Consider the following 20442-nt stretch of genomic DNA (forward strand, 5'->3'; position numbering starts at 1 on the left):
TGGGGCCACAATGGGGGATCAAAGTTTTACATAGAAATACATAGGAAAATATCTTTAAAAATCTTCTTCTTAAGAACAGCAAAGCCATAATTAGTCATATTTATATGGAAGCATCCTCAGGTAGTGTAGATTCAAGTTTGTTTAAATCATGATCCCTGGGGATAGGGTGGGGCCACAATGGGGAATCAAAGTTTTACATAGAAATATATAGGAAAATATCTTTAAAAATTTTCTTCTTAAGAACAGCAAAGCCATGATTGGTCATATTTATATGGAAGCATCCTCTGGTAGTGTAGATTCAAATTTGTTCAAATCATGACCCCCGGGGGTAGGGTGGGGCCACAATGGGGGAAAAAAAGTTTTACATAGAAATATACAGGAAAAAATCTTTTCCTCAAGAACAGAAAAGCCATGATTAGTAAAATTGATATGGAGGCATCCTTGGGTACTGTGGAATGAAATTTGTTCAAATGAGGGACCCCCGGGGTAGGGTGGGGCCAATGGGGGATCAAATTTTTACAAATGAATATATGGGAAAAAATCTTCTGCTCAAGAACAGCAATGCCATTTGTTATATTGATATGAAAGCATCATCAGGTAGTTTAAAATTCAAACCCCCCCCCCCCCCCCCCCCCCCCCGTTAACTATTCAATACTTAACTGATTTTTGCTTTTTTTTTCCTAGCCAATGTGCTCAGGTGAGCGATGTGGCCCATGGGCCTCTTGTCAATACTTGTTTACCACATACAGTAAGAAGTGAATGATATATAGTGTGACCATTAGAAAGAAAAAAAGACTGAACCAAAGTTGAAAGAGAAAAAAAACCCATGATTTTGTAGAATTTTAAAAGCTAAAACATCCACATCTTGTTCCTTGGTTATTGTTTGAATACTAGTACATGTATTTTATTTTCAGACATCATTTTGCAATATGTCCCTGAAGTCAATAGGGTATTAAATTCAACAATTATAATCCCATTTATTTTTTGTTTTAAGAATTATAGTTTAATAAGCTTCTACATATATTTAAGAAAGACAGTTTCTTAGAGTTGAATATTCATGTACTGAAAAGACAAGATTTTATTCTAGCTCTAAAATCCTAATAGGTTTTTAGTCTAATGGTTTTGTTTACTTCCATGAGAGAGAGGGTTCTTAGAGTAGACAATTACATGACCAACAGTGTATACCAAGCTCTGTACCTAGAGATGACTAAGACCTTCTGTTAGACACAATAAACTGTATCTCGTGGAGGGGAATATAATGATTTTGTATAACTTTGACAGTGGGGTAGAGAATTACATGAAAAATCTTGTTTTTTTCTCTGATTTGTTCAGTAGGTGTCGTGCCTTATTTCTCTATCAAGGGATTACATCAGTCAGTGTTTATTTATATACATAGTTCACACAGATTATATGTGTACCAGTTTTTTTTAATATAATAGAAAGCTGTATGAGAGCAAGTGGTTAGACTTTGGAATTTGCTTGGAATTCCATGTATTATTTCATTAGATCTTTAACACTTAAAGAAAAACTGTGTTGTTGAAGTCCCTCTCTCTGGTTCTTTACCATATTTATCAACCTGCAGATGATTTGCTTAATAGGTTCATAATTTTGATATAAATACTTCATTTCAAATTAGCATGAAATGGAAATACTGCTATCAGTTAAGACATAGTCAAACAAAGAAATGCGCACAGGAATTTAGAAAGCTCTTGAACAAGGGACTTTGCATAAAACACTTAAGTTGAATGGAGAAAAACAGCTGATTGAAAACCATCTCTGATATCATTTCCATGTGTAAATTCCCTGATGCAAAACTGACATCTCATTGCATAAGTGTGTAGTAACAATGATTTTTAAGGGGATGTAACACGTTTTTTAGATTTGGTTGTCCAACTGTGAGGCGCCATTCACTCAATACATCAAGCTGAACATTGCTTGTCATGTAACGAAATCATCCCTTCTCCTCCCACTACAATATCACAAAAAGCAGTATGACAATAATTGAGAATTCATCTCACTGTGCTTAGTAGAAATTACACTTGAAAGTTTAGAGGATAGGTGTGTACTGTGTGATGAATGGTATGACATCTGTAGTTTTACTATAATTGTAAACTCAGAATCTGTGTTTTTGTAAATGAATGTTGTTTCATAGAACATGGTTTAAGTATTGAATGATCAGATACCTGCTTTTACAAACATTTTTCTCAGAATCTTGTTTTTGTAGAGGGAGGAGGGGAAAATCAATATTCCTTATATCAGGCATATTTTGCTTATTCCTCTCTATTAAATATAATTTTTTTTAAAAACATATTTTACAGTATAGAAAAGTACCATTCTTCAGCAGTGATTAGTTGGCACTTTTTTGTCATATTGATAGTTTACTCTTGGCTGGCATCATGAATACCTGATTTGCGATATGCAGATTTTGCAATTCTTGATTTCCATCTTGGGATACTGTGAAGAATTTGTCCTAAAATGCAGGCTTATGTTTGTATTGATTACAACAATACTGCACTAATCAGATGTCCTCAAGAGTAAAGTGATATTTCACCTCCAATTGGGGGATCATTTGCACAAATTCAATATTTGCTTTTGCTGAGATTTATTTTTTCTGCTGCTACAATGGAGACATTGAGCTATTCTTACTGAGAGTTATGTCAGCTTTTGTTTGTGTATGTGTATTGAGAGAAAAAATGTGAGAAAAAACTGAAAGCAAGTAGAAAATTTTGACGTCAAGCAAGCGGTAGATGACGTTATTGTTTGTCAATATGATCAAATCCAACAGTGCAGTGACAGCTTCTATAGTCCATATGTGGATGAAATCAATGAGTATCTTAGCTGAGACCTCCAGCTATATTTTTCATATTGAGAACCTTGACGCAGCACATTTTATATATACCTGAGAGTATTATCAAGACCCTGGGGAGACACGAGCTTATTTGATTTTATGCTGAATTTTCTAACATAAGGAAAATCCGTTTTTCTCTGCAAGAGTGGGGGAGAGAAAAACAGCCGAATGAAGACTCGGTACTGCTGACCTTCCAAGAAAAACATGTGTTACCTTTTGATATATATGACTTATGATCATTAGGCTTGAGTGTTATAGTGATCAGGTAGTTTGTGGATGTTTAAGATATTAGTGTTGGAAATATAGGAGTCAAGTATGGAGGATTTTTTTGGTGGAAAGGTTTGTCTTGGTGCTTTTAGCCAGCTTTGATATCTTTGGAAATTTCAGAAGGATTTGTCTTGTATATATGAAGGAAATATTTCATAGACTAATGGTTTGTGTGAAAGGAGAGTAACATTTTGTAAAATGGATTATGTGTCTGTTTGTCTTTTTCATTAAGGAAATTCTCTGGTGGTGATTATTTGACTTGGTAAGGCATATTGTCAAGGATTATCAACTGTGCGAAAGTTGGATTAGGCAGCAGACAGGCATCTCTCTTTATATTGGACGTCTGTTGACCGGTCATCTGTTAAGTCTCGGTTGCATTCTTCAGTCAGGCGGAGGGACTTCTCCTGTACTGACACTGTTCACTCACAGATATACACAAAAATCAAAGGAAAGCTGGAAAGTGTGGAGCTATTTGTTTCCTCGTTAATATTGAAGTATTTTGGTATAAATATACATTCTGACATTTATATTGCCTAGGAATGTGGTGCTTAGAGTGAGTCTGTATATAAACTGATATCTACAATTATTCCATGAATTATCTGTGAGCATAAAATCTGCCCTTGAAGTAAAATAAAAAAGCATCAAGGAAATTCTCTGTGATTTGTTGGTAACATGGCGTTTCAGTACATTGGAATGATGCTTGTTCGAATTGCCCATTGGAAGCATGCTAAAATGAAAAAGGTCAGTTTGTTTGCCTCAGACAACAATTACAGAAATTCTGATAAGTTGAATAAATCATATTTTAATAGTTTTTTTTTCGCAAGTCATAACAGTGGAAAAGAAAAGTTACAATTCAAAACTTAGAAGTGGTCATATTTTCTGTGCTTTCTATATCTGAAATCAATTGGAACCCAATTGCCTTTGTTACAGTTAAATAATTTGTTTAGTGCAGATTATCATACACTCAATAATATTGATCATTCTGAAGTGAAATTCTGTGGTTCAAAGATATACACAGTTGTATATGATAATTAATGCATACATTATCAGAAACACTAAATAAAGGTAAATTATAATTTTCACTACTGTAGATTCCTTATTTTACTTGAGTACTTAATATCACGAAATGGCCCTTAGACGACAAATCACGAGAAGTATAATTTGCGAGTGGACGCTTGATTAATATTTTTTTTCTATGGATTTCAGTTCCACAGAAATTAAAGCGAATAATTTTATTTTGCGAGTGGTTCTTCCTCGCATACATTTAGGAATCTACAGTAATTAAAATAGATTTTAAAAAGTTAATAAAAATAAAAAACAAACAAACAAACACAAACATGTCCATCCTTAAAAAGGTTAATTTTAATTAATAAATGTCTATGATTTAAGCAGATTATTATTCTTTATTGAATCTTTATTGGTTTCTTGTTGGATTTACCAAATTATCTGCATTGCTTTATTCTGATGACAATAACAGAATGTTATGCTGTGAATAGAACCAATTATGTAAGACCATGAGTTCAGAATCGATGGATCTTTATAGTTTCATGCGATTCTTCTTTTTTTTTTAGGTCTCATGTCTGTAAGCTCTTACGTAAAAATTCAAGTTATATAAACAGAAGTATGTATTTTCTGTGTGAACTACATGTTGTAAGTAAAAAGAAAATAAAGGAAATGATAAATTGGAGGTTTTTCAATCCAATAAAAAGAGTTTGCATCACCATATCTTGTTTTCAAATGAAACAGGGAGCTGAAATATTGAGACAAGAGTGTGCTAAAATGCTTATAATGTCCAGTATTTTAAAAGATTAAAAGTTGACAGATGCAAAATTATCATAGTTATTAAAGACATTGGTTGAAGGAGAATGATAGATTTCCAACTTACTGGAGACTTTCTGAACAAAAGCCATAGCACAAGGGAGCAGCTTCTCTTTCAGTGAAGGCCATAAATAATACACAATATTTATCAAACATGATAAAGAAACTTCAATACTCTATCTTATTCATTGAATTTGAAAGCAGCAGTTTTTGTTCTTTTGTTTTAGCTCACCCGAGCCAAAGGCTTTGTAATTGAGCTCACCTGAGCCAAAGGCTTTGTAATGAAAAGAATGAATTAGCTGAAGATGACTGATATTTTTTACTTTCAGGGTGATGTGACCATTGTTTTGGAGGATTACTCTGCTGGAAACAACTCGGAGGTGACAGTGACTAAAGGCCAGCATGTAGAAATTCTTGACCCAACACCAAAAGGGGAACCAAACTGGTGCCTAGTGAGGGTGCTGAACATGGAGGATGGAGAACCAACTGAGGGACTGGTTCCCATTTCTTCTCTTAAACCCATACCTGCTCTCAAACAGCACGGAAATCGGGACAGTATGGGAGAAGAGGGTAAAACTAAAGAATATTTGACTATTTCGATAGATTAAACAGATTTATTAGTAGCATTGTGATACAATTATTGCTAAACACATCGAGGAATACAGTGCAATGAGAAATACTAAGTCTTAGCTGAATTTCACTCTCTTTGATCCACCTTGTTTAAAGTTATTGGCAATAACTTTAATTTCTTAAACATTTTCAAAAATTCTGTCATTCATAGAAAGCTAGATAGGATACAAATTTGTTCAATCTTCTGAGAGCTAGCTATATGTACTAACATCCAAACTATGTATGCTTTTGAAATTTTAAATGCTGTCATCATTTGATTTGATTCTGCTTTAAAACTCTTTGGAACAATTGGATCTGAAACAGAAGGAGGGATTTAAGGAATTTTAATAAAAGAGCTAAGATATTTGGGATATGTTCTGAGATTTTCTATAAATTAAGTTTCCACTGCTACTTTAATGTTTCCACTGAACTTTTCATAATGATTTCAGATTCCAAAACAAATTCAGGGTTTTACTTCCAGTCTCTATTATAAGTTTTGAAAATTGACATTCACATACAGGGAAGCTTTTCAGACACTTAAAGAGGTGTGTGAAAAACATGAACCACATTACCCTAAACTATTCTGTATATTTATTAATAGAAAGATTTATGTCTTGGTTAGTGAGATACCGTTTTATTTTTGTCCTCTGATAACACCATAGTGCCTTTAGGAATATGGCTGCAACTGAGTTATGGTTCAATTGAAATTTTATTATTGTATATAATTATAGATATGGAGGGATCTACCGCTAGCACCTCCCCTATTCCAAAACGACGGGCTGCCAGCTTCAAGTGAGTCTATCAGTATTGATTGGTGATAAAATTAATACATTAGTGTAATGTCTCTTGAGATACATATCTGTGTGGATTTATTGAGTAGTAATAGATATTCTTACAGTTTCTTCCAAGTCAGAGTTTTGGCTTCTTAATAAAAGTTGAATTCAAATTCATCTGAATTTCAGTTGAAAGAATTGAAATAGCTAGTAGATCTCCAGACTTGCGATTTTTGGCAAATACAGTATATATAAGCCGTTCAGTTTAATATTGGTATATCCATATTTGCAGAAAATGGTTAACAGCACCAAAACGTGTCAGTCAGAGCAAGTTACCTGGCCCCCCAGTATCAGAGAACAAACCTAGACTGCCAATTAAACCTCTGCTGAATAGAAAACTGGTAAGTACAACATCATATTACAAAGCAGGTGATAAAGAAAAGATAACTCCTACACAGCAATAACTCATGAGAGCAAAGGGAGGTAAGTGTTTGTGTGTCTGCTTGATTCTTAAAGAAGTTAATGTTATTGGACAAGAGGAATAATTGGTTGATGTATTTATATTTGCAAGTGTCGGAATCACAAATGGGAAGCTGCCAATTTTTCTCTTCCTTGTTTCTCCTTCAACCTAGGAATGGTTTGTCTGCAGGCATTGCTCTTGTCAGAAGTAAACCACACAAATTGGCATTGTGGCAGATATAGCAGAAATAGTCATGCTGAAAATTTATTTCTGCAAGTTCAAAACACCTATTTGCCTTTGTATTTGATGTGTGAGTAATGACAGGCCATTTGTTAGCTTGTTGTTTCTTTCACCCATGGTGGTGCTGAATCCCCTTAAAAAAAGCTGTTTTATCTCCCTTGTCAATCCCTTACGTTGTGATCAGGTTAAAAAGCTAATTCTGAAATGAGGATTGGAAGGCATGTATTACATAAGACACTTGTATATATAGGGATGAAAACTTCTGAAACAGAAAAGTTTACAGAAAAAAGTAAAACAGCTCACAGGAATTTGATTAAAAACTGATATAGAGTGCTACCTTAATTGATTTCTTAACAAAAATTAAATGATTAGTTTGGGAATGTTTCCAATTTGATTTTTGTGATGCAAAATACTTCTTTGTTTTTAAAAACAGGATTCCCCATTCTTTTTGTAGTCAGATGTACTAGATACTGAAGTACACTATTATGATCAATATTTATCTATCTGTCCATCTTTTTTCTGTTTTTGTTAAATTTTACATTTTCTACTTCTTCTCCAAAGCCAAACAGGACCAATTTCAACCAAACTTGGCACAATTCATCCTTTGGAGATCGTTTAGGAAAAATACATAGAAAGATTTTTTTCCAGAAACATGCATGGATCATAAAAAACTGGGGAAATCTAAATAACGCAATGTAGATACCTGCTTGCTCAAATATTCATCTCCATCAGGCTAAAAGAGTTTAGTTTTTTCACTAGGAATATAAAAAAAGATATATATGAATCATGAAAAAATGTAAGACTTCTTGTATAATTAAGTTTATTAAATCATTTTTGGCATTTAGCGTCAGTGAGTGAAGGGGAACAAGAAAATTTGAATTTCATGTTCCTTGCCCCCCCTCCCCCCCCCCCCCCTTAGGGCCTGAGGGGTGGGGCTAAAAGCATCAAAATCAATGGAATCTTTAAAAAATCTTTTTCTTTACTCCCTGATATCAAGCAGTTAAATTGTTGATATGACTGTAATAAGCAAGGAGCCCTCTACCAAAATTGTGAAATTCATGGCCACAGAGTCAGGGGTTCTGATGAATAGATGGTGAAAATGCATTATTTCTTTAAAATCTTATCCTCTGATCCTGGGTATTAAGCAAACAAACTAAATGCATAGTTATGAATAGCAAGGGTGCCTTGGATCTTCCAAAATTGTGAATTTCATGGCCGCCGTGTCAGGAGTTCTGGTGTTAGGGCAAGGCTCTTGATTATAGTGAAAAATGTATTAATTCTTTGAAAATCTTCTCCTTTGCTCCTCAGTATTAAGCTGATAAAGTAAGTGCATGGTAGGATAAGCAAAGGTGCCTCTTCTAAAATTGTGTATTTCATGGCTCCTAGGACAGAAGTTCTGGTGTTAAGTTGGGGCTCTTTTGATCATATAACAAAAATGCATTAATGCTCTGGAAATCTTCTCCTCTGCTCCAGGGGGTATTCAGCAAATAAAAGTGCATGGTAATGATGAGCAAGGGTGCCTCTTCCAAATTATGAATATCATGGCACCTGGGTCAGAGGTTCTGAAGCTAGGGTGGGGCTCTATTGATTATATAGTGAAAATGCATTAATTCTTTGAAAATCTTCTCTTCTGCTCCTGGGTATAAAGGCGATGAACTAAGTGCATGGTTATGATGAACATAGGTGCCTCTTCCTAAATTGAGAAATATGTGGCCCCAGAGTCAGGGGTTCAGTGGGTGAGGCTCTTTTGATTATATAGCAAAAATGCATTAATACTTGGGAGATCTTTTGCTCTGTTACTTGGTATTTAAGAAACAAAGTAAATGCATGGTTATGATGAGGAAGGATGTCTCTTTCAAAATTGTGAAATGTGAACCCCAGGGTCAGGGGTTCCTGTGGTAGGTGGCTCTACTAATTATATAGTGAAAATACACTATTTTTTGATTATCGTCTGCTCTGCTTCTGGGTATTAAGTAAACAAACTAAGAATATAGTTATGATGAGCAAGGGTGCCTCTTTCAAAATTTTGAATTTCTTAGCCTCTGGTTTAAAACATGAACCCAATTCAATTTTGGGAAAGTTGTTACCTGATACTCAGTTGACCTATAAGGCCTGTGGCCTCATGTTCAGATCATGCCCCCTGGGATAGGGCATAGCCTAAATAGCAGGTTCATAGGTATAAATATGAATGCCATGTATATGAGGAAAATGTATGTATTTTTTTCTGGAACAGCAATGCCAAAATTTCCTATTTTCATTAAAACATTATGTTATGTAAGTTTAATTTTATGCAAGTAATAGCCCTTAGGGCCAAGATGATAAGGAATATGGTCAGGTTCAAAGTGTGAAAAAGGTAGAAATACACTTCCTGGAGAACAAGAAGACTAATTTTGTGAAATCAATAGATTTATCCATATGTATTATCAATATTTTTTGCATATACATGGATGAAATCTCATGATATGCTTATTTGTCAAATAAGGTAGTCATTTAACTCAGAAGAGCATTGGGGCCTATGAACCTCTTGTTTAAAATTCACAGAATAAGAATCATTTTTGGCTGCATTTTAGCATATCTTATGAGGATACAGTTTTTTCTTCTTACTTTAAGCTCATTAGCAGTTTTCCATGTAGAACATCTCTTCCTCTCTCTCTCTCTCTCTCTCTCAATTGGAGCTGGTACTCATTGCAATTTGGCCCCATTGGATGTCTTTGCAATTAGATATAGTAAAGATCATTAAATATTTCATTACAGTTGGATGCACAAGTATGATACATGTGGAATTCAGTAGTGGGAAATTGTCTATTATAAAAATGTTGAGATTAAGTACATGTAGAAGTGCCTATTTGATATTTTCCTTCAAGTGGAAAGATAATTGATCAGCAGAAAGTCATTAAGGTCTTAAGAGCTGGCAATGTCCAAAGAGATGATAAACAGTGACATCTCTCCTCTATCTTATCACTTGATAGAACATTTTATTTAATTTCCCTTCCATTTGATCAAGGACCAGCTATTTGTTAAAATATCCATCCCAGCAACCTTTAAGATGTGGCATGACAGGTACTTGAACATTATCTGACTCTGGAGTACTATGTCATGGTTAATGCATCAATAGGGAATCCTGCTCCAAGTCAACTTTAGGACTAGTCTGTGATCATTTGAAAAAAAAAAGCTTTTGTATGTAAATCTTTGTTTTTGCTATAAATGTTAGCTTGAAGATCACTTTATGTGTACAAAATGCTGTGATCTATTTAAAACTAGGGACACTTGCAACAGCTGTTGTGTATGATAGGATGAAGGCCTTCTGACACCAGATTACCTATCACAGGTACGATGGAGAAAGCCTTCAATTTCAACCATGTGTGGCAAAAAGATATCCCAGTGGCTAGTTATTTTAATTGGGGTAATCTTACCAGGGATGGAGTTATCTCTTGATTCAGATATCTTAATGATGACCCTCAATTGTTTTATCATGCTGTAATCTGCAGCAAAAACAAACTTTGGAGGGAAGTGTAGCTACATGTGAGCTTTGATGTACTAGATCAGCTGCATGTTGAACCCTGAAAACTTGTATATATTTGTGAGTTTTTTTTATTTATATGATTAGATCGGTGATTGCTGAGTGTTTGACCTGTATCACTCATTACCTGATACTGTTAAATTGAGTCAATCAAGCATGGAAAATGTCGCAGTTGTCTGCCCTCAGTCTGTATGCATTAAAAAGGAGAAATATTTGTGCATTGATTTCATGTATTAATCTGATTTTAGAAGATTACCATTAATTCTATAGGATTAAAAGATGGACTTGTGTGACTTGGATGTATATATATAAGTGTGTTGCGTGTATGGGATTGTTGTCTTTTAATTAGTGACCAATACAACATTATTGATATTAACTTTTGAGGGACATGCTCTCAGCAATAATGTCTGGGGATGAAAAATTATCATCAGTGCAATATTTGTACAGTAAAAGTATAATGTTGAAATGAGACATCATGACTTCGAAATATTACACCAAGTAAAAAATAACATTCTGAAGAAGGAAGTTTCCCATTGCCTAAATTAATAATGCCTTAAGTGTTAGTACTACTCAAACTGATTCTGAAAACACCAAAATTTTACCATAAAATTTGTTGTTAAAAAAATTGTGATAAATGGATCTGAAGAAGCACAAGAAAGTCAAAAAGAAGATCTCGGTCTTCGGCATGTGTGCCTGTGTAGGGAGGGATGTAGAAGATAGATATGACAGCAAACCTTACACCAGAGTTGTGAGTAACAAATTTATAAATTGAGATAATGTCAGCAGGGTTTAGACTGGTGAATGTCATGCATTTTCCCCCTGGTATTTATTCTTAGTATTGCCTTCGTATATGCTATTTATCTATCATAAATGGAACAGAGAATTGTCAGGTCATTAAAGTCAATCAAATCATACATATTAATACTACAAACTTGTACTTATGGTGATATGGTCTAAATTCACAGTACAAGTACTATCAATTTCCTTACCATATACCATACCTTTGGAACAGATTCCAGAATTCACAATTTCTATTTTATTCTTTTGTAAATAAATTTAGGCAGTACATATATCTTTCCTAGTGACAAAATGACACGAACTGAATTGTGGATTTTCTGTTTATAGCTTAAAAGTTAATAAATTCAGGTCCCAATAAATAAATAAATTTTCTGATTATTTATAACTGTATGTAAAATTTAAGTTACAGGAAATGTTAAGTTACTAGTATATGAACTTTGTTGCAAAAATAAATGTCTAGAAAAGGTAATTATAAGTTGTTTTTATATTGATAGAGACTTGTGAAAAACAAGTGGACTAGCTATAATGAAATGTGATAATTGTGTCAGGAACAATAAATTATGGAACACGTTTCTAGCTGAAAACTCGTATTGGCAGAAGAGGATGCATATACAATGTATCGCATTAACACATACGTACATGTAGCTGCATAGTGTATTCAACATGCTGGTTTAGTTATAGCCATGTTTTCTATTTTCGCTAAAGTCTAGCAAACACCATGAACTAGAATGACCATAGATTGTACTTTGTTGATGATGATCCATCCTTTAATCAGATTTCTGTAATGAAATAATGTTTTGTTATAGATATTGTATTTTTGCTGCTGATTATCAGCAGTGATGGCCAGATGTTTGTAACCTAAAGGACATATCTTTCTAGTAACTTGATTACATATGAGTGTGATTGACGAAATGTACTTTTGAGACCAACTTTTGTACAGGGTAGAAATTTTCCAATATGTAAAATGAGAGGGATATTGTACCCAGTTTCCTAAGGAATCTAATGTGTTCTATATCAATTATTGATAGAGTTTTTGGCTTTTAAATGATACAGTAAATCTCCTTTGATTTAGCTGATTTATTTCCTACCATGTGTTTATTACCTTCTTGAGCTAAAACAAGAGAGGCAGGGAATTGCGCTGTAAGGTTTGAGGGATGCCAGGCCTGGTAGGATCTTGTTGTGTGATCAGTAGAATCTTCAGCCCATCATCTTATCTCCCTCTTGTCATTACAACTGTTTTATATCTACCCATATCTTCCCTCTCACGGTATTAATTGCCAATTTTTTTCCGCTGACTTTTTTTTTCATTTGAAAAACTTAATTTGAAAAGAAAATCGTGGGTCAAGATGTTATATTTTGATCCACTTATCTTATTCCCATGGTAAAAATGCTTTGATAAGGAGCTTGGAGAAATGACATATTCATTATGAAGAATGTTTGGTGAAGAAAAAGGTGGTCGTACAAATACATTATTTAGTTCAAAACCCTTAGAAGCAAGGGAAGAAAACCTCAGCTCCGGTACAATTTACTTTCTCACTTGACGTTAATCATTGAGGACTCTTGTGTGTGATGTTGTAACAGTAACTTTTCTTTCTTTTGGAGAACTTGTACTTTAAAAAAAAGAAACATTGATGTTATTTCAGTCTGGGAAACCTATTGGATGGATATCTTTTGACTTTTAGATGCCTCTCACAGAACTTTATTTATAGGACCTTGAAATAAAATTTCATGTTCATGTTATTTTGGAAAGAAGTAGAGCTCACTTTTTTGAAGAAGGATTGGTTTATCTTTAATTGATAATCTGTATTTCCAAGGTTGAAAAAAAGTGAAAAGAGTAGAGACTTGTGTATGTGCTACAAATGTAAACAAATAATGACAGGCTTGCTGAGGCTTGAAAGTGAATAAATTTGGAGTGTGTACATTAAGACAAGTACTAATTATCTTGGCTAGCTCTAAAGTATTATTCGCTCTGCCCTGTGTTGTATCTCAGAGCTAATCACAAAGTATCTGCATTGAAATAATCCTCTTCAATCGCTGCTTGCTGCTGGAGTGCTACACTATAACGCTGTGATATGGGAGACAGAGTGAAGCAGACTATACAAGTCCTGGGATAAGACAATCAATACAGAAACAAACCTTACTGAATGTGGGCTTCTGACACTTACATGTAGAAACCATCTTGGGATATCTATGTATATAACTTGAATGGGAAGCTTTGTGGTGACTAGGAATTAGTTGTGCACTTTCTCTCTTGTGAGATGGGCCAGGATGTTTCTTCACAGAGCCCGTCTCGGAGGGGTTCCCTTACGGAGGAGGGATTGCCCACTGCCATGCTCTATGGTGGAGAGGTGAGTGTCCCACTGAAGATTTAGATGGTTTGGTATGTTCTGAATTACAGATAATTGGTGCATATCTTTAGCACCAGAACTCATTAGAATAGATCATGAACTTAGAAAAAAACACACTCAGAAATCAATATGTTTCCATCTCTTGAATAGGGACAATCAGTGTCAAAAGGAAAATGGTAGATCAATAGCTTTAGAGACACCAGAGTGTATTTATCTGGTCAAGTCTTCACTGTGTCCTTGTACATCCAGTGTACTGGCATGTATTAATGGAGGCAGCACAGAGAGGCTGGCTACATTAAGAAAGCGAGTCCCCTCTGGTGCAGAATCTATAAAGTTTGAAGTCATTAGGGAGATACTGGTACTGCTTCTGTTGATCTGACATTGAACCAGGAGAAGACCTGATGGATAATTCATATCTCGTCTATCATCTTATATTTGATCAAGAAGTCATGAATATTTGTCCCTGTGACAGTGTGTTTCAGTTAGTAGAAATCTTTACTTATTAATGGGTGATTTTATTTGGGCATTACTAGTATATGCTCAAATTTTTTTTATCTAAAATTTGTTTTCTCTCCTATAAGGATTTTACTTACTAATTTTTTTTCTTTCTTCTTTTTCTCTTCTTTTTTTTAATGCATATTGAATGTTTTGCAATCATTGCTTATGAAATGTAAGAGATAGGATTTAAGATAAATATATTGCCTTTGTTTATCAAACATCAGACTTATTGGAAAACTGTCAGATCTTGAGGTAGGCAAAATAAATCTACCAGACATTAGAAATAAACCATCTCTGCTAAAAACAAAGATCATTTGGCATATGTAGGGTGAAATGAGGTAGTTTTTTGTGAAGAGAGACTATTTGAAAAATTGTCAAAAAAAGTTTGGTAACTTTTGCTTTAGAAAGGAAATGTTTCGGAATTTATGAATAATTAAAAGTACAAGAAGAAAGAGAGGGACAAATGTCCAAAAATCTTAATTAAATCAGGGTAACCAACACCCTGGTTAGATTTAGCCTTTTTTCCAATTTCTTTGAATGAACATCTGAGGTCAGAAAACATGTAGCAAGGTCACGGTAACATAGAAGTGATTGTATTGTACCTTTGTGTTTGTGCCAGAGTCAAGCACCATGACTAGAGAGCTCTACTGGAAAGAGAGAGAGTTGTAGCAGGTGTATCTAAAAACCTTTGCCAATCTACCATTGCAGATCTCATCTCAAAAAAACCTCTTGATTGGCTAGATCCTGTAGTTTAAAAACAACCATAGTTTTGGAATGGTGTTTCAGCAAGTTTTTGCTAAATTTTTTTCACCCACGTAGTTAAATTCTGTTTCATAGGAGTAGAAAATGCAGTTGCTGGTTTTATAAACAAATGCAGTTCACTGTAGTGAGTAAATGTGGAAATAGGATGACTTTATTACCCGAATAGGAAGTTGTTATACACATCAGTATATTAAAATAAAACCAAGCTATTCCATGAAAACTTCCTGTTCTGTTTCTGTATTTCCTATCAAAAATCCCAATACATCTTTATATATCAAAGGTAAATTTTTTATCCCTAGACTGTAGCGATGAAAACATTTCTTTGCCAAAGAATTCTTAGCATGTGATTCAAGGTCTGAGCATTGCTGCAAGTGCATACACAAAGAATGGAATTTTAAGTGTTAAAACTATGTTAACCTCATTGTTGTCTGTATATTGGTCACATAGATCTAGCAATGTATCCCTCAGCAGGGAAAGGAAGGAGGAATAAATGAGTTGGCAATCTGTTAATGAGAGACACCACCTTGTTTAGCGGTTCTGAAATCGAAAATGTTGATGCATAATGATTATGTGAGGACATGAAAGTCTGAGTTAGCTGTTGGATTCAAGATCCTATATAAACACAATTTAATACTGCATATTTTATGATGTCAAGATGCACAACAGACATTTTTTAAATAGTCCAGAGTTGAAAGATGATATGTATTGCTGATTTGAATCATAAACTTGTCTACTAAACTGAGAATTAGTTGCACAGAATGAGGGACATGTATCAAGAAATATATAAATATCATGGAGAATGCAAAACTGACAGAAAAAGTGAAATGTTTAAGTTTCTGTAAGGGTGTCTGTAAGAAGATCACATTTCTGGGAAAATGAATACTGTTGCAAAAGTTTATCAAGGGTTGAATGGAGCTGATTTTTTTTTGTAAGCCATTTGCTAGTGTTATAAATATCAAGCTGAGATTGAAAAAAAAGAAGAAAAAACTGACATTAAAATGAAATACATTTATGATTTTTGTGAGGTGTCTGAGTAAATTTTAGTAAGGCCAAACGAACTTCAGGGAAAATGAGGGTAGTACTGTCTGAAAATTATGCAAGTTGGCCGGCACATGGCATCACATGATGAGATTTATTGATCAATTTAACCAGATAATGTGGAAAACTTTGAAACATTATACATAGTATATGGCATATCACTATCATTTTGGATGCTGTTGAACCCAAGAAATTTTATTATGTATCCCATCCCTGTATCTCCTTGCATTAGTTCTGGTGGTGTATGGTAAAGCCTGTCTGACATAAATTGGACCAGCTAGAGATAAATATCATAGCTTGTGTGAGTTATAAGTGGTTACACAAGCAAGCATGAACTCTGCAAACAAGCACTGGATGCAAAATACTTTGTATCACAAAAGTATAACATGTTTTCAAAGCATATGTTATGAAACTTCTTTCATAAATGTACAACTTACAGTAATTTAAAATGGTTAGGACATGAACTTATTAATGATAGAAGTGGAATGAGGCTTTGAAGGGGAGTAAAGAAAAAAAACTGCAGGGAACTCAGTAAGGACTATACCTTTGTCATCCTCGCAAGCCAGGGGTCCTGAATCAACACGTTGCCGTTGGACCCCTGGCATATTTCATTCAATATTCGTGGGCTTGCTTCTCTCATTGAGAAGCACCAATCAAATTAAAGCTTTCATAAATAGTTAGATAAGGATTCAGTTGACACCTCAAATGCACCTGTTAGGAGTTGTTTATCGTAGAATGGCTTAATGTGATTGGTTAACAGATAAGAAAAACAATCAGGATTTGTAATTTTTCCGAAAGACGTCGCTACAGTGAGCCCAGAAATATTGAATGAAATATGCCAGGGGTCCAACGGCAACGTGTTGACTCAGGACCCCTGGCTTGCGAGGATGTGCCTTTGTATGACTTAGTCTTTGATATAACAGAAGAAGTATATTTCAAAACAAATGTTGTTACATGATGTTTTTTTTTTATATATATATTTCAGCATCATTTTCCGTAGCTCCTTTTTCTGGCATCTGTCCCAAGTCAGATAATAAGTAAAAGTTTTGTTCTGATTATGAAATGAACTGTAGAGACAACTGAAGTTTAACTCTTTTCATCCTTCTACCCCTCTCAACACACACCATTCATTCTCTTTGAATTAGGACTAAAACTTGTAGCTCTAGTTATCAAAATTCATGTACAGTAGAAAATGACGCTGTATATAAGACGGAAGTGGGTTTTTTGTTATGTTAAATCACTGGCAGTGAAACAGAAAAAAAGAGAAAAGAGCTATATGCGGTATATACATATTTTTGCCCCCATAAAAATCAAATTTGAGAAATTCTTGAAATGTGCTGCTTTGTGTATTTTGAATGCAAAATAAGAATTAACAAAAAATATTATAGTTTTGAAGTAGGCTATTGGCAATTTTTGTCTCTATGACATCATAAACTATTTGGATTTTTCATTATTTTTCAGAAAGAGGACAAAATGGAGAAAATTTGTTCAATTTTTACTATATAATTTATAGAGCGCAAACCTGCTCCATAACAGTATTCACATATTTCATTGATATTTTCATTCTACAAATTATATCAAAATATCCAAGATGGCGCTCGGTGACTTTTACTCAAAATACTGATGTAATGTAAACCTTTTTCTTTATAAATCATGGAAATTTTAAGTTTACGCCATTTTCCTGACGTGATATCTAACATATGACATTGTGGCTGGTGAAAATGTTTAATGCTTTGAAGTCTATACTGATATCCCCCTAGTTTAGAACATTAATTATAGATTTCTCTATCAGAGATTGATTTTGGGGCAAATATTGGTTATTACCGAATATAGTCCTTTGTACATGCAACAAATTGATCACAAAATATGAGATGTTGCTTTTATAGTCAGTGCCAACAAAATTAGCAGATTTAGAAAAGGAAAGACAAAGAGTTTTATATTTATATTGAAGTTCAATCCATATCGTATACTTTTATCTAATGGGTTTGCAATACTGTAGTTATAAGAGAAGAAGTCATAAATTCTAAGTATTGTTTGGAGCCAAAGTTTTTTATCTTTGGTGATGCTAACAGATCTGAATATGACTATAAAAGCTTGTCATATAAATTGTAAAATGTATGAAAAAAAATAAACTGTTCCTTTCCTTAGAATAAACTTGGCTGAAAGTGTCCCATATCTCAGTTAAAGATAATTTTTTTAAAGATGGAGTTAACTTTACAGAGGTATTGTTTCATGATAATTTATCTAATTTTTGCTTATTTGGTAGATATCAGCTACATTAATTTATTGTTCATTTACTTGTCTTTCTCGTCTATACTTGAGATATATATTTTGTAAATAGCATAAGTGATAGCCTTTGTGTAGAAATAATCAATTACTTGCTCTATACCTATTCGCAAATGCCACACCCATAAATGAAGTAGTATTTATATGGAAATCAAAAACAAACACAGCAGGTGATCACTGTTTTTCCTCTGTGTTTGTTATTCCTTATTTGTGTGAGCTTTTTTAGTTTACCATTGCAGCATTTGAATACCACGTGCCATTTAAGAGTTCCTGTGTGGCTCTATACCTGAGTTTATTTTAAACAGGTTTGTCGCTGTGATGTTAGATTGAATTGTAAGAAAACAGCTTCATTGATCAATAGACAATGGTGACAAAATGACGTGTGCTCAAGAATGGATAGATTAGCAAATGGCAAGTGTTGAAAACCAGAATTGTAGAATTTTTGAACCCATGTTAAATGCCAAATTAATTTTTTGCCAAAAAAGGAATTGTAAATGATTAATGTGTGAATATTCGACTGTGGGATATTAAATTGATGACTGCAGCACCAACAGGCTGAAAATTTTATCGGTATATTTGGATACAGAGTAATGCTGCAACTGGGGTACTTTTAGATTATCTCTGTTGGATGGTGAAGGTCATTCTAAACCTGGAGTTCCTGTCATTAACCTATTTAAAGGTTGGCTAGAAAATGATTTTATCTATTGTTGTCGTCACAAGGACAGGGTTAATTAAACAATTCAGGGTGATGGGCTATTGATATACATTGTCTGATGTAAAGCGTTTTTTTTTTTTAAGTCAAGTGAAGAAGTTAATATGGTTATGGTATTCATGCTGCTACAGATTGCATAGTATTTATAAATATCAGTGGAGTGAATTTTACAGTGATTCATTTTCCTACCCAGCGTGAACATTTAGGAAGTGGGACCCACTTGTGTTATTTAACCTGCTTGTTACAAACAAGTCACAGTCAACATGGACATTGTCTAAGTGCAAAATGGGGAGACACTATTTTCAATAATGAAAAGGATTTTATGACACTGTCATGGAGACGAACATTTAATAATGGAGTATTGATATTTTGACTCAGGGAAAAGGTGTATTACTGAGAGTGTAGTATTATTAACATACTAGTAAAGAAATCGGAGAGGAAGAGATTTGCAATGGAGAACAACACAGCTCTTGTTCAGATTCTTCATCTTCTATGTCCTTGCCAACGAAAACAGAGCAACAAGTATCAAATGAATTTCACACCAAACGTAGGTATTATGTGGACTAATAGTGTTTGAAAGGTGTCAAAGTTTTGGCATATAATGAAAAATATTTTGATTTTTACTGGAAATGTGTTTTTTAAATGTCTTGCATATATGTCATAACTTTAATAACAAGTTCCCTTATAATAACCTAGTAGAGAACTATGGGGGTGAATAAAGAGGTCTTCGACTTCGTTTCCCAGGGTAACAATTGGGCTTCCTTAACAAAAAATCGTGAGAATTTTTAAAATGTTTGTCTACTCAATATACTGATAGTGATGTGCATGCCTTGGAAATCTAAACATTTGAGGGGAAAACGATAATTTTAAAGAAATGTTGACTGTTAATCCAAATTTTCAAGAAGAGTTTCCATTTATAGATATATCTCTTCCACTTGTACCAACATTACAATGGATTCCGGGCTCTAATAATTGTTGTTGGATGAGAAGAGAGTGATGAACCTGTCCATTTAAAGCATACTTCACTGTCAAATTGAAAAAATCATTTATTATGATCAGAGCATTAAAAAAACGAATTCACTTCAGAGAATTTTTAAGAAAAACTTTTAACCTCCCTCTCCGGCTTGTGTGTGCATATATATACTCACGCACACACACATTCCGTGATTTTTCATAACAATAAGTCTAAGCAGACTACTGTCAATCTATTATTCATGAAAGTTTGATTGACCAACTCAAGGTATCGCCTTAAGTGGTAGTTTCTGCTTAAAGAAATTCCATGTTAGGCAATAACAACATATATGCATAATTATTTTTGCAATATTGATTTACATTTAATCTTGATTTTTTTCTCTCTTTTATTTAAATGGATCTAGGCAGGCATTTTAAAGTGGTTCAACAATGTAGATTATCAATAGAATGCCAATTTCTTATTCATTATGAAATGAAATAGTCTAAGAATTGC

At 33.9% G+C, this 20442-nt stretch overlaps 1 protein-coding gene across 1 annotated transcript in view; it reads left to right on the top strand.

The window, feature by feature from the left end:
- The window catches only part of LOC133172995 (kalirin-like), a 148302-nt gene that overhangs the window by 84010 nt on the left and 43850 nt on the right, over positions 1 to 20442 (top strand). Inside the window, exons 38-40 of the mRNA XM_061307863.1 lie at positions 5263 to 5503; positions 6274 to 6334; positions 6608 to 6716. Coding sequence (XP_061163847.1) covers positions 5263 to 5503; positions 6274 to 6334; positions 6608 to 6716 — 411 coding nt within the window. The remainder of the gene's footprint in view (positions 1 to 5262; positions 5504 to 6273; positions 6335 to 6607; positions 6717 to 20442) is intronic.

The sequence above is a fragment of the Saccostrea echinata genome, unplaced genomic scaffold (genome assembly GCF_033153115.1).
Source record: "Saccostrea echinata isolate AGI-Se365-2 ecotype Australia unplaced genomic scaffold, CSIRO_AGI_Sech_v1 ptg000056l, whole genome shotgun sequence".
Taxonomy (NCBI): domain Eukaryota; kingdom Metazoa; phylum Mollusca; class Bivalvia; order Ostreida; family Ostreidae; genus Saccostrea; species Saccostrea echinata.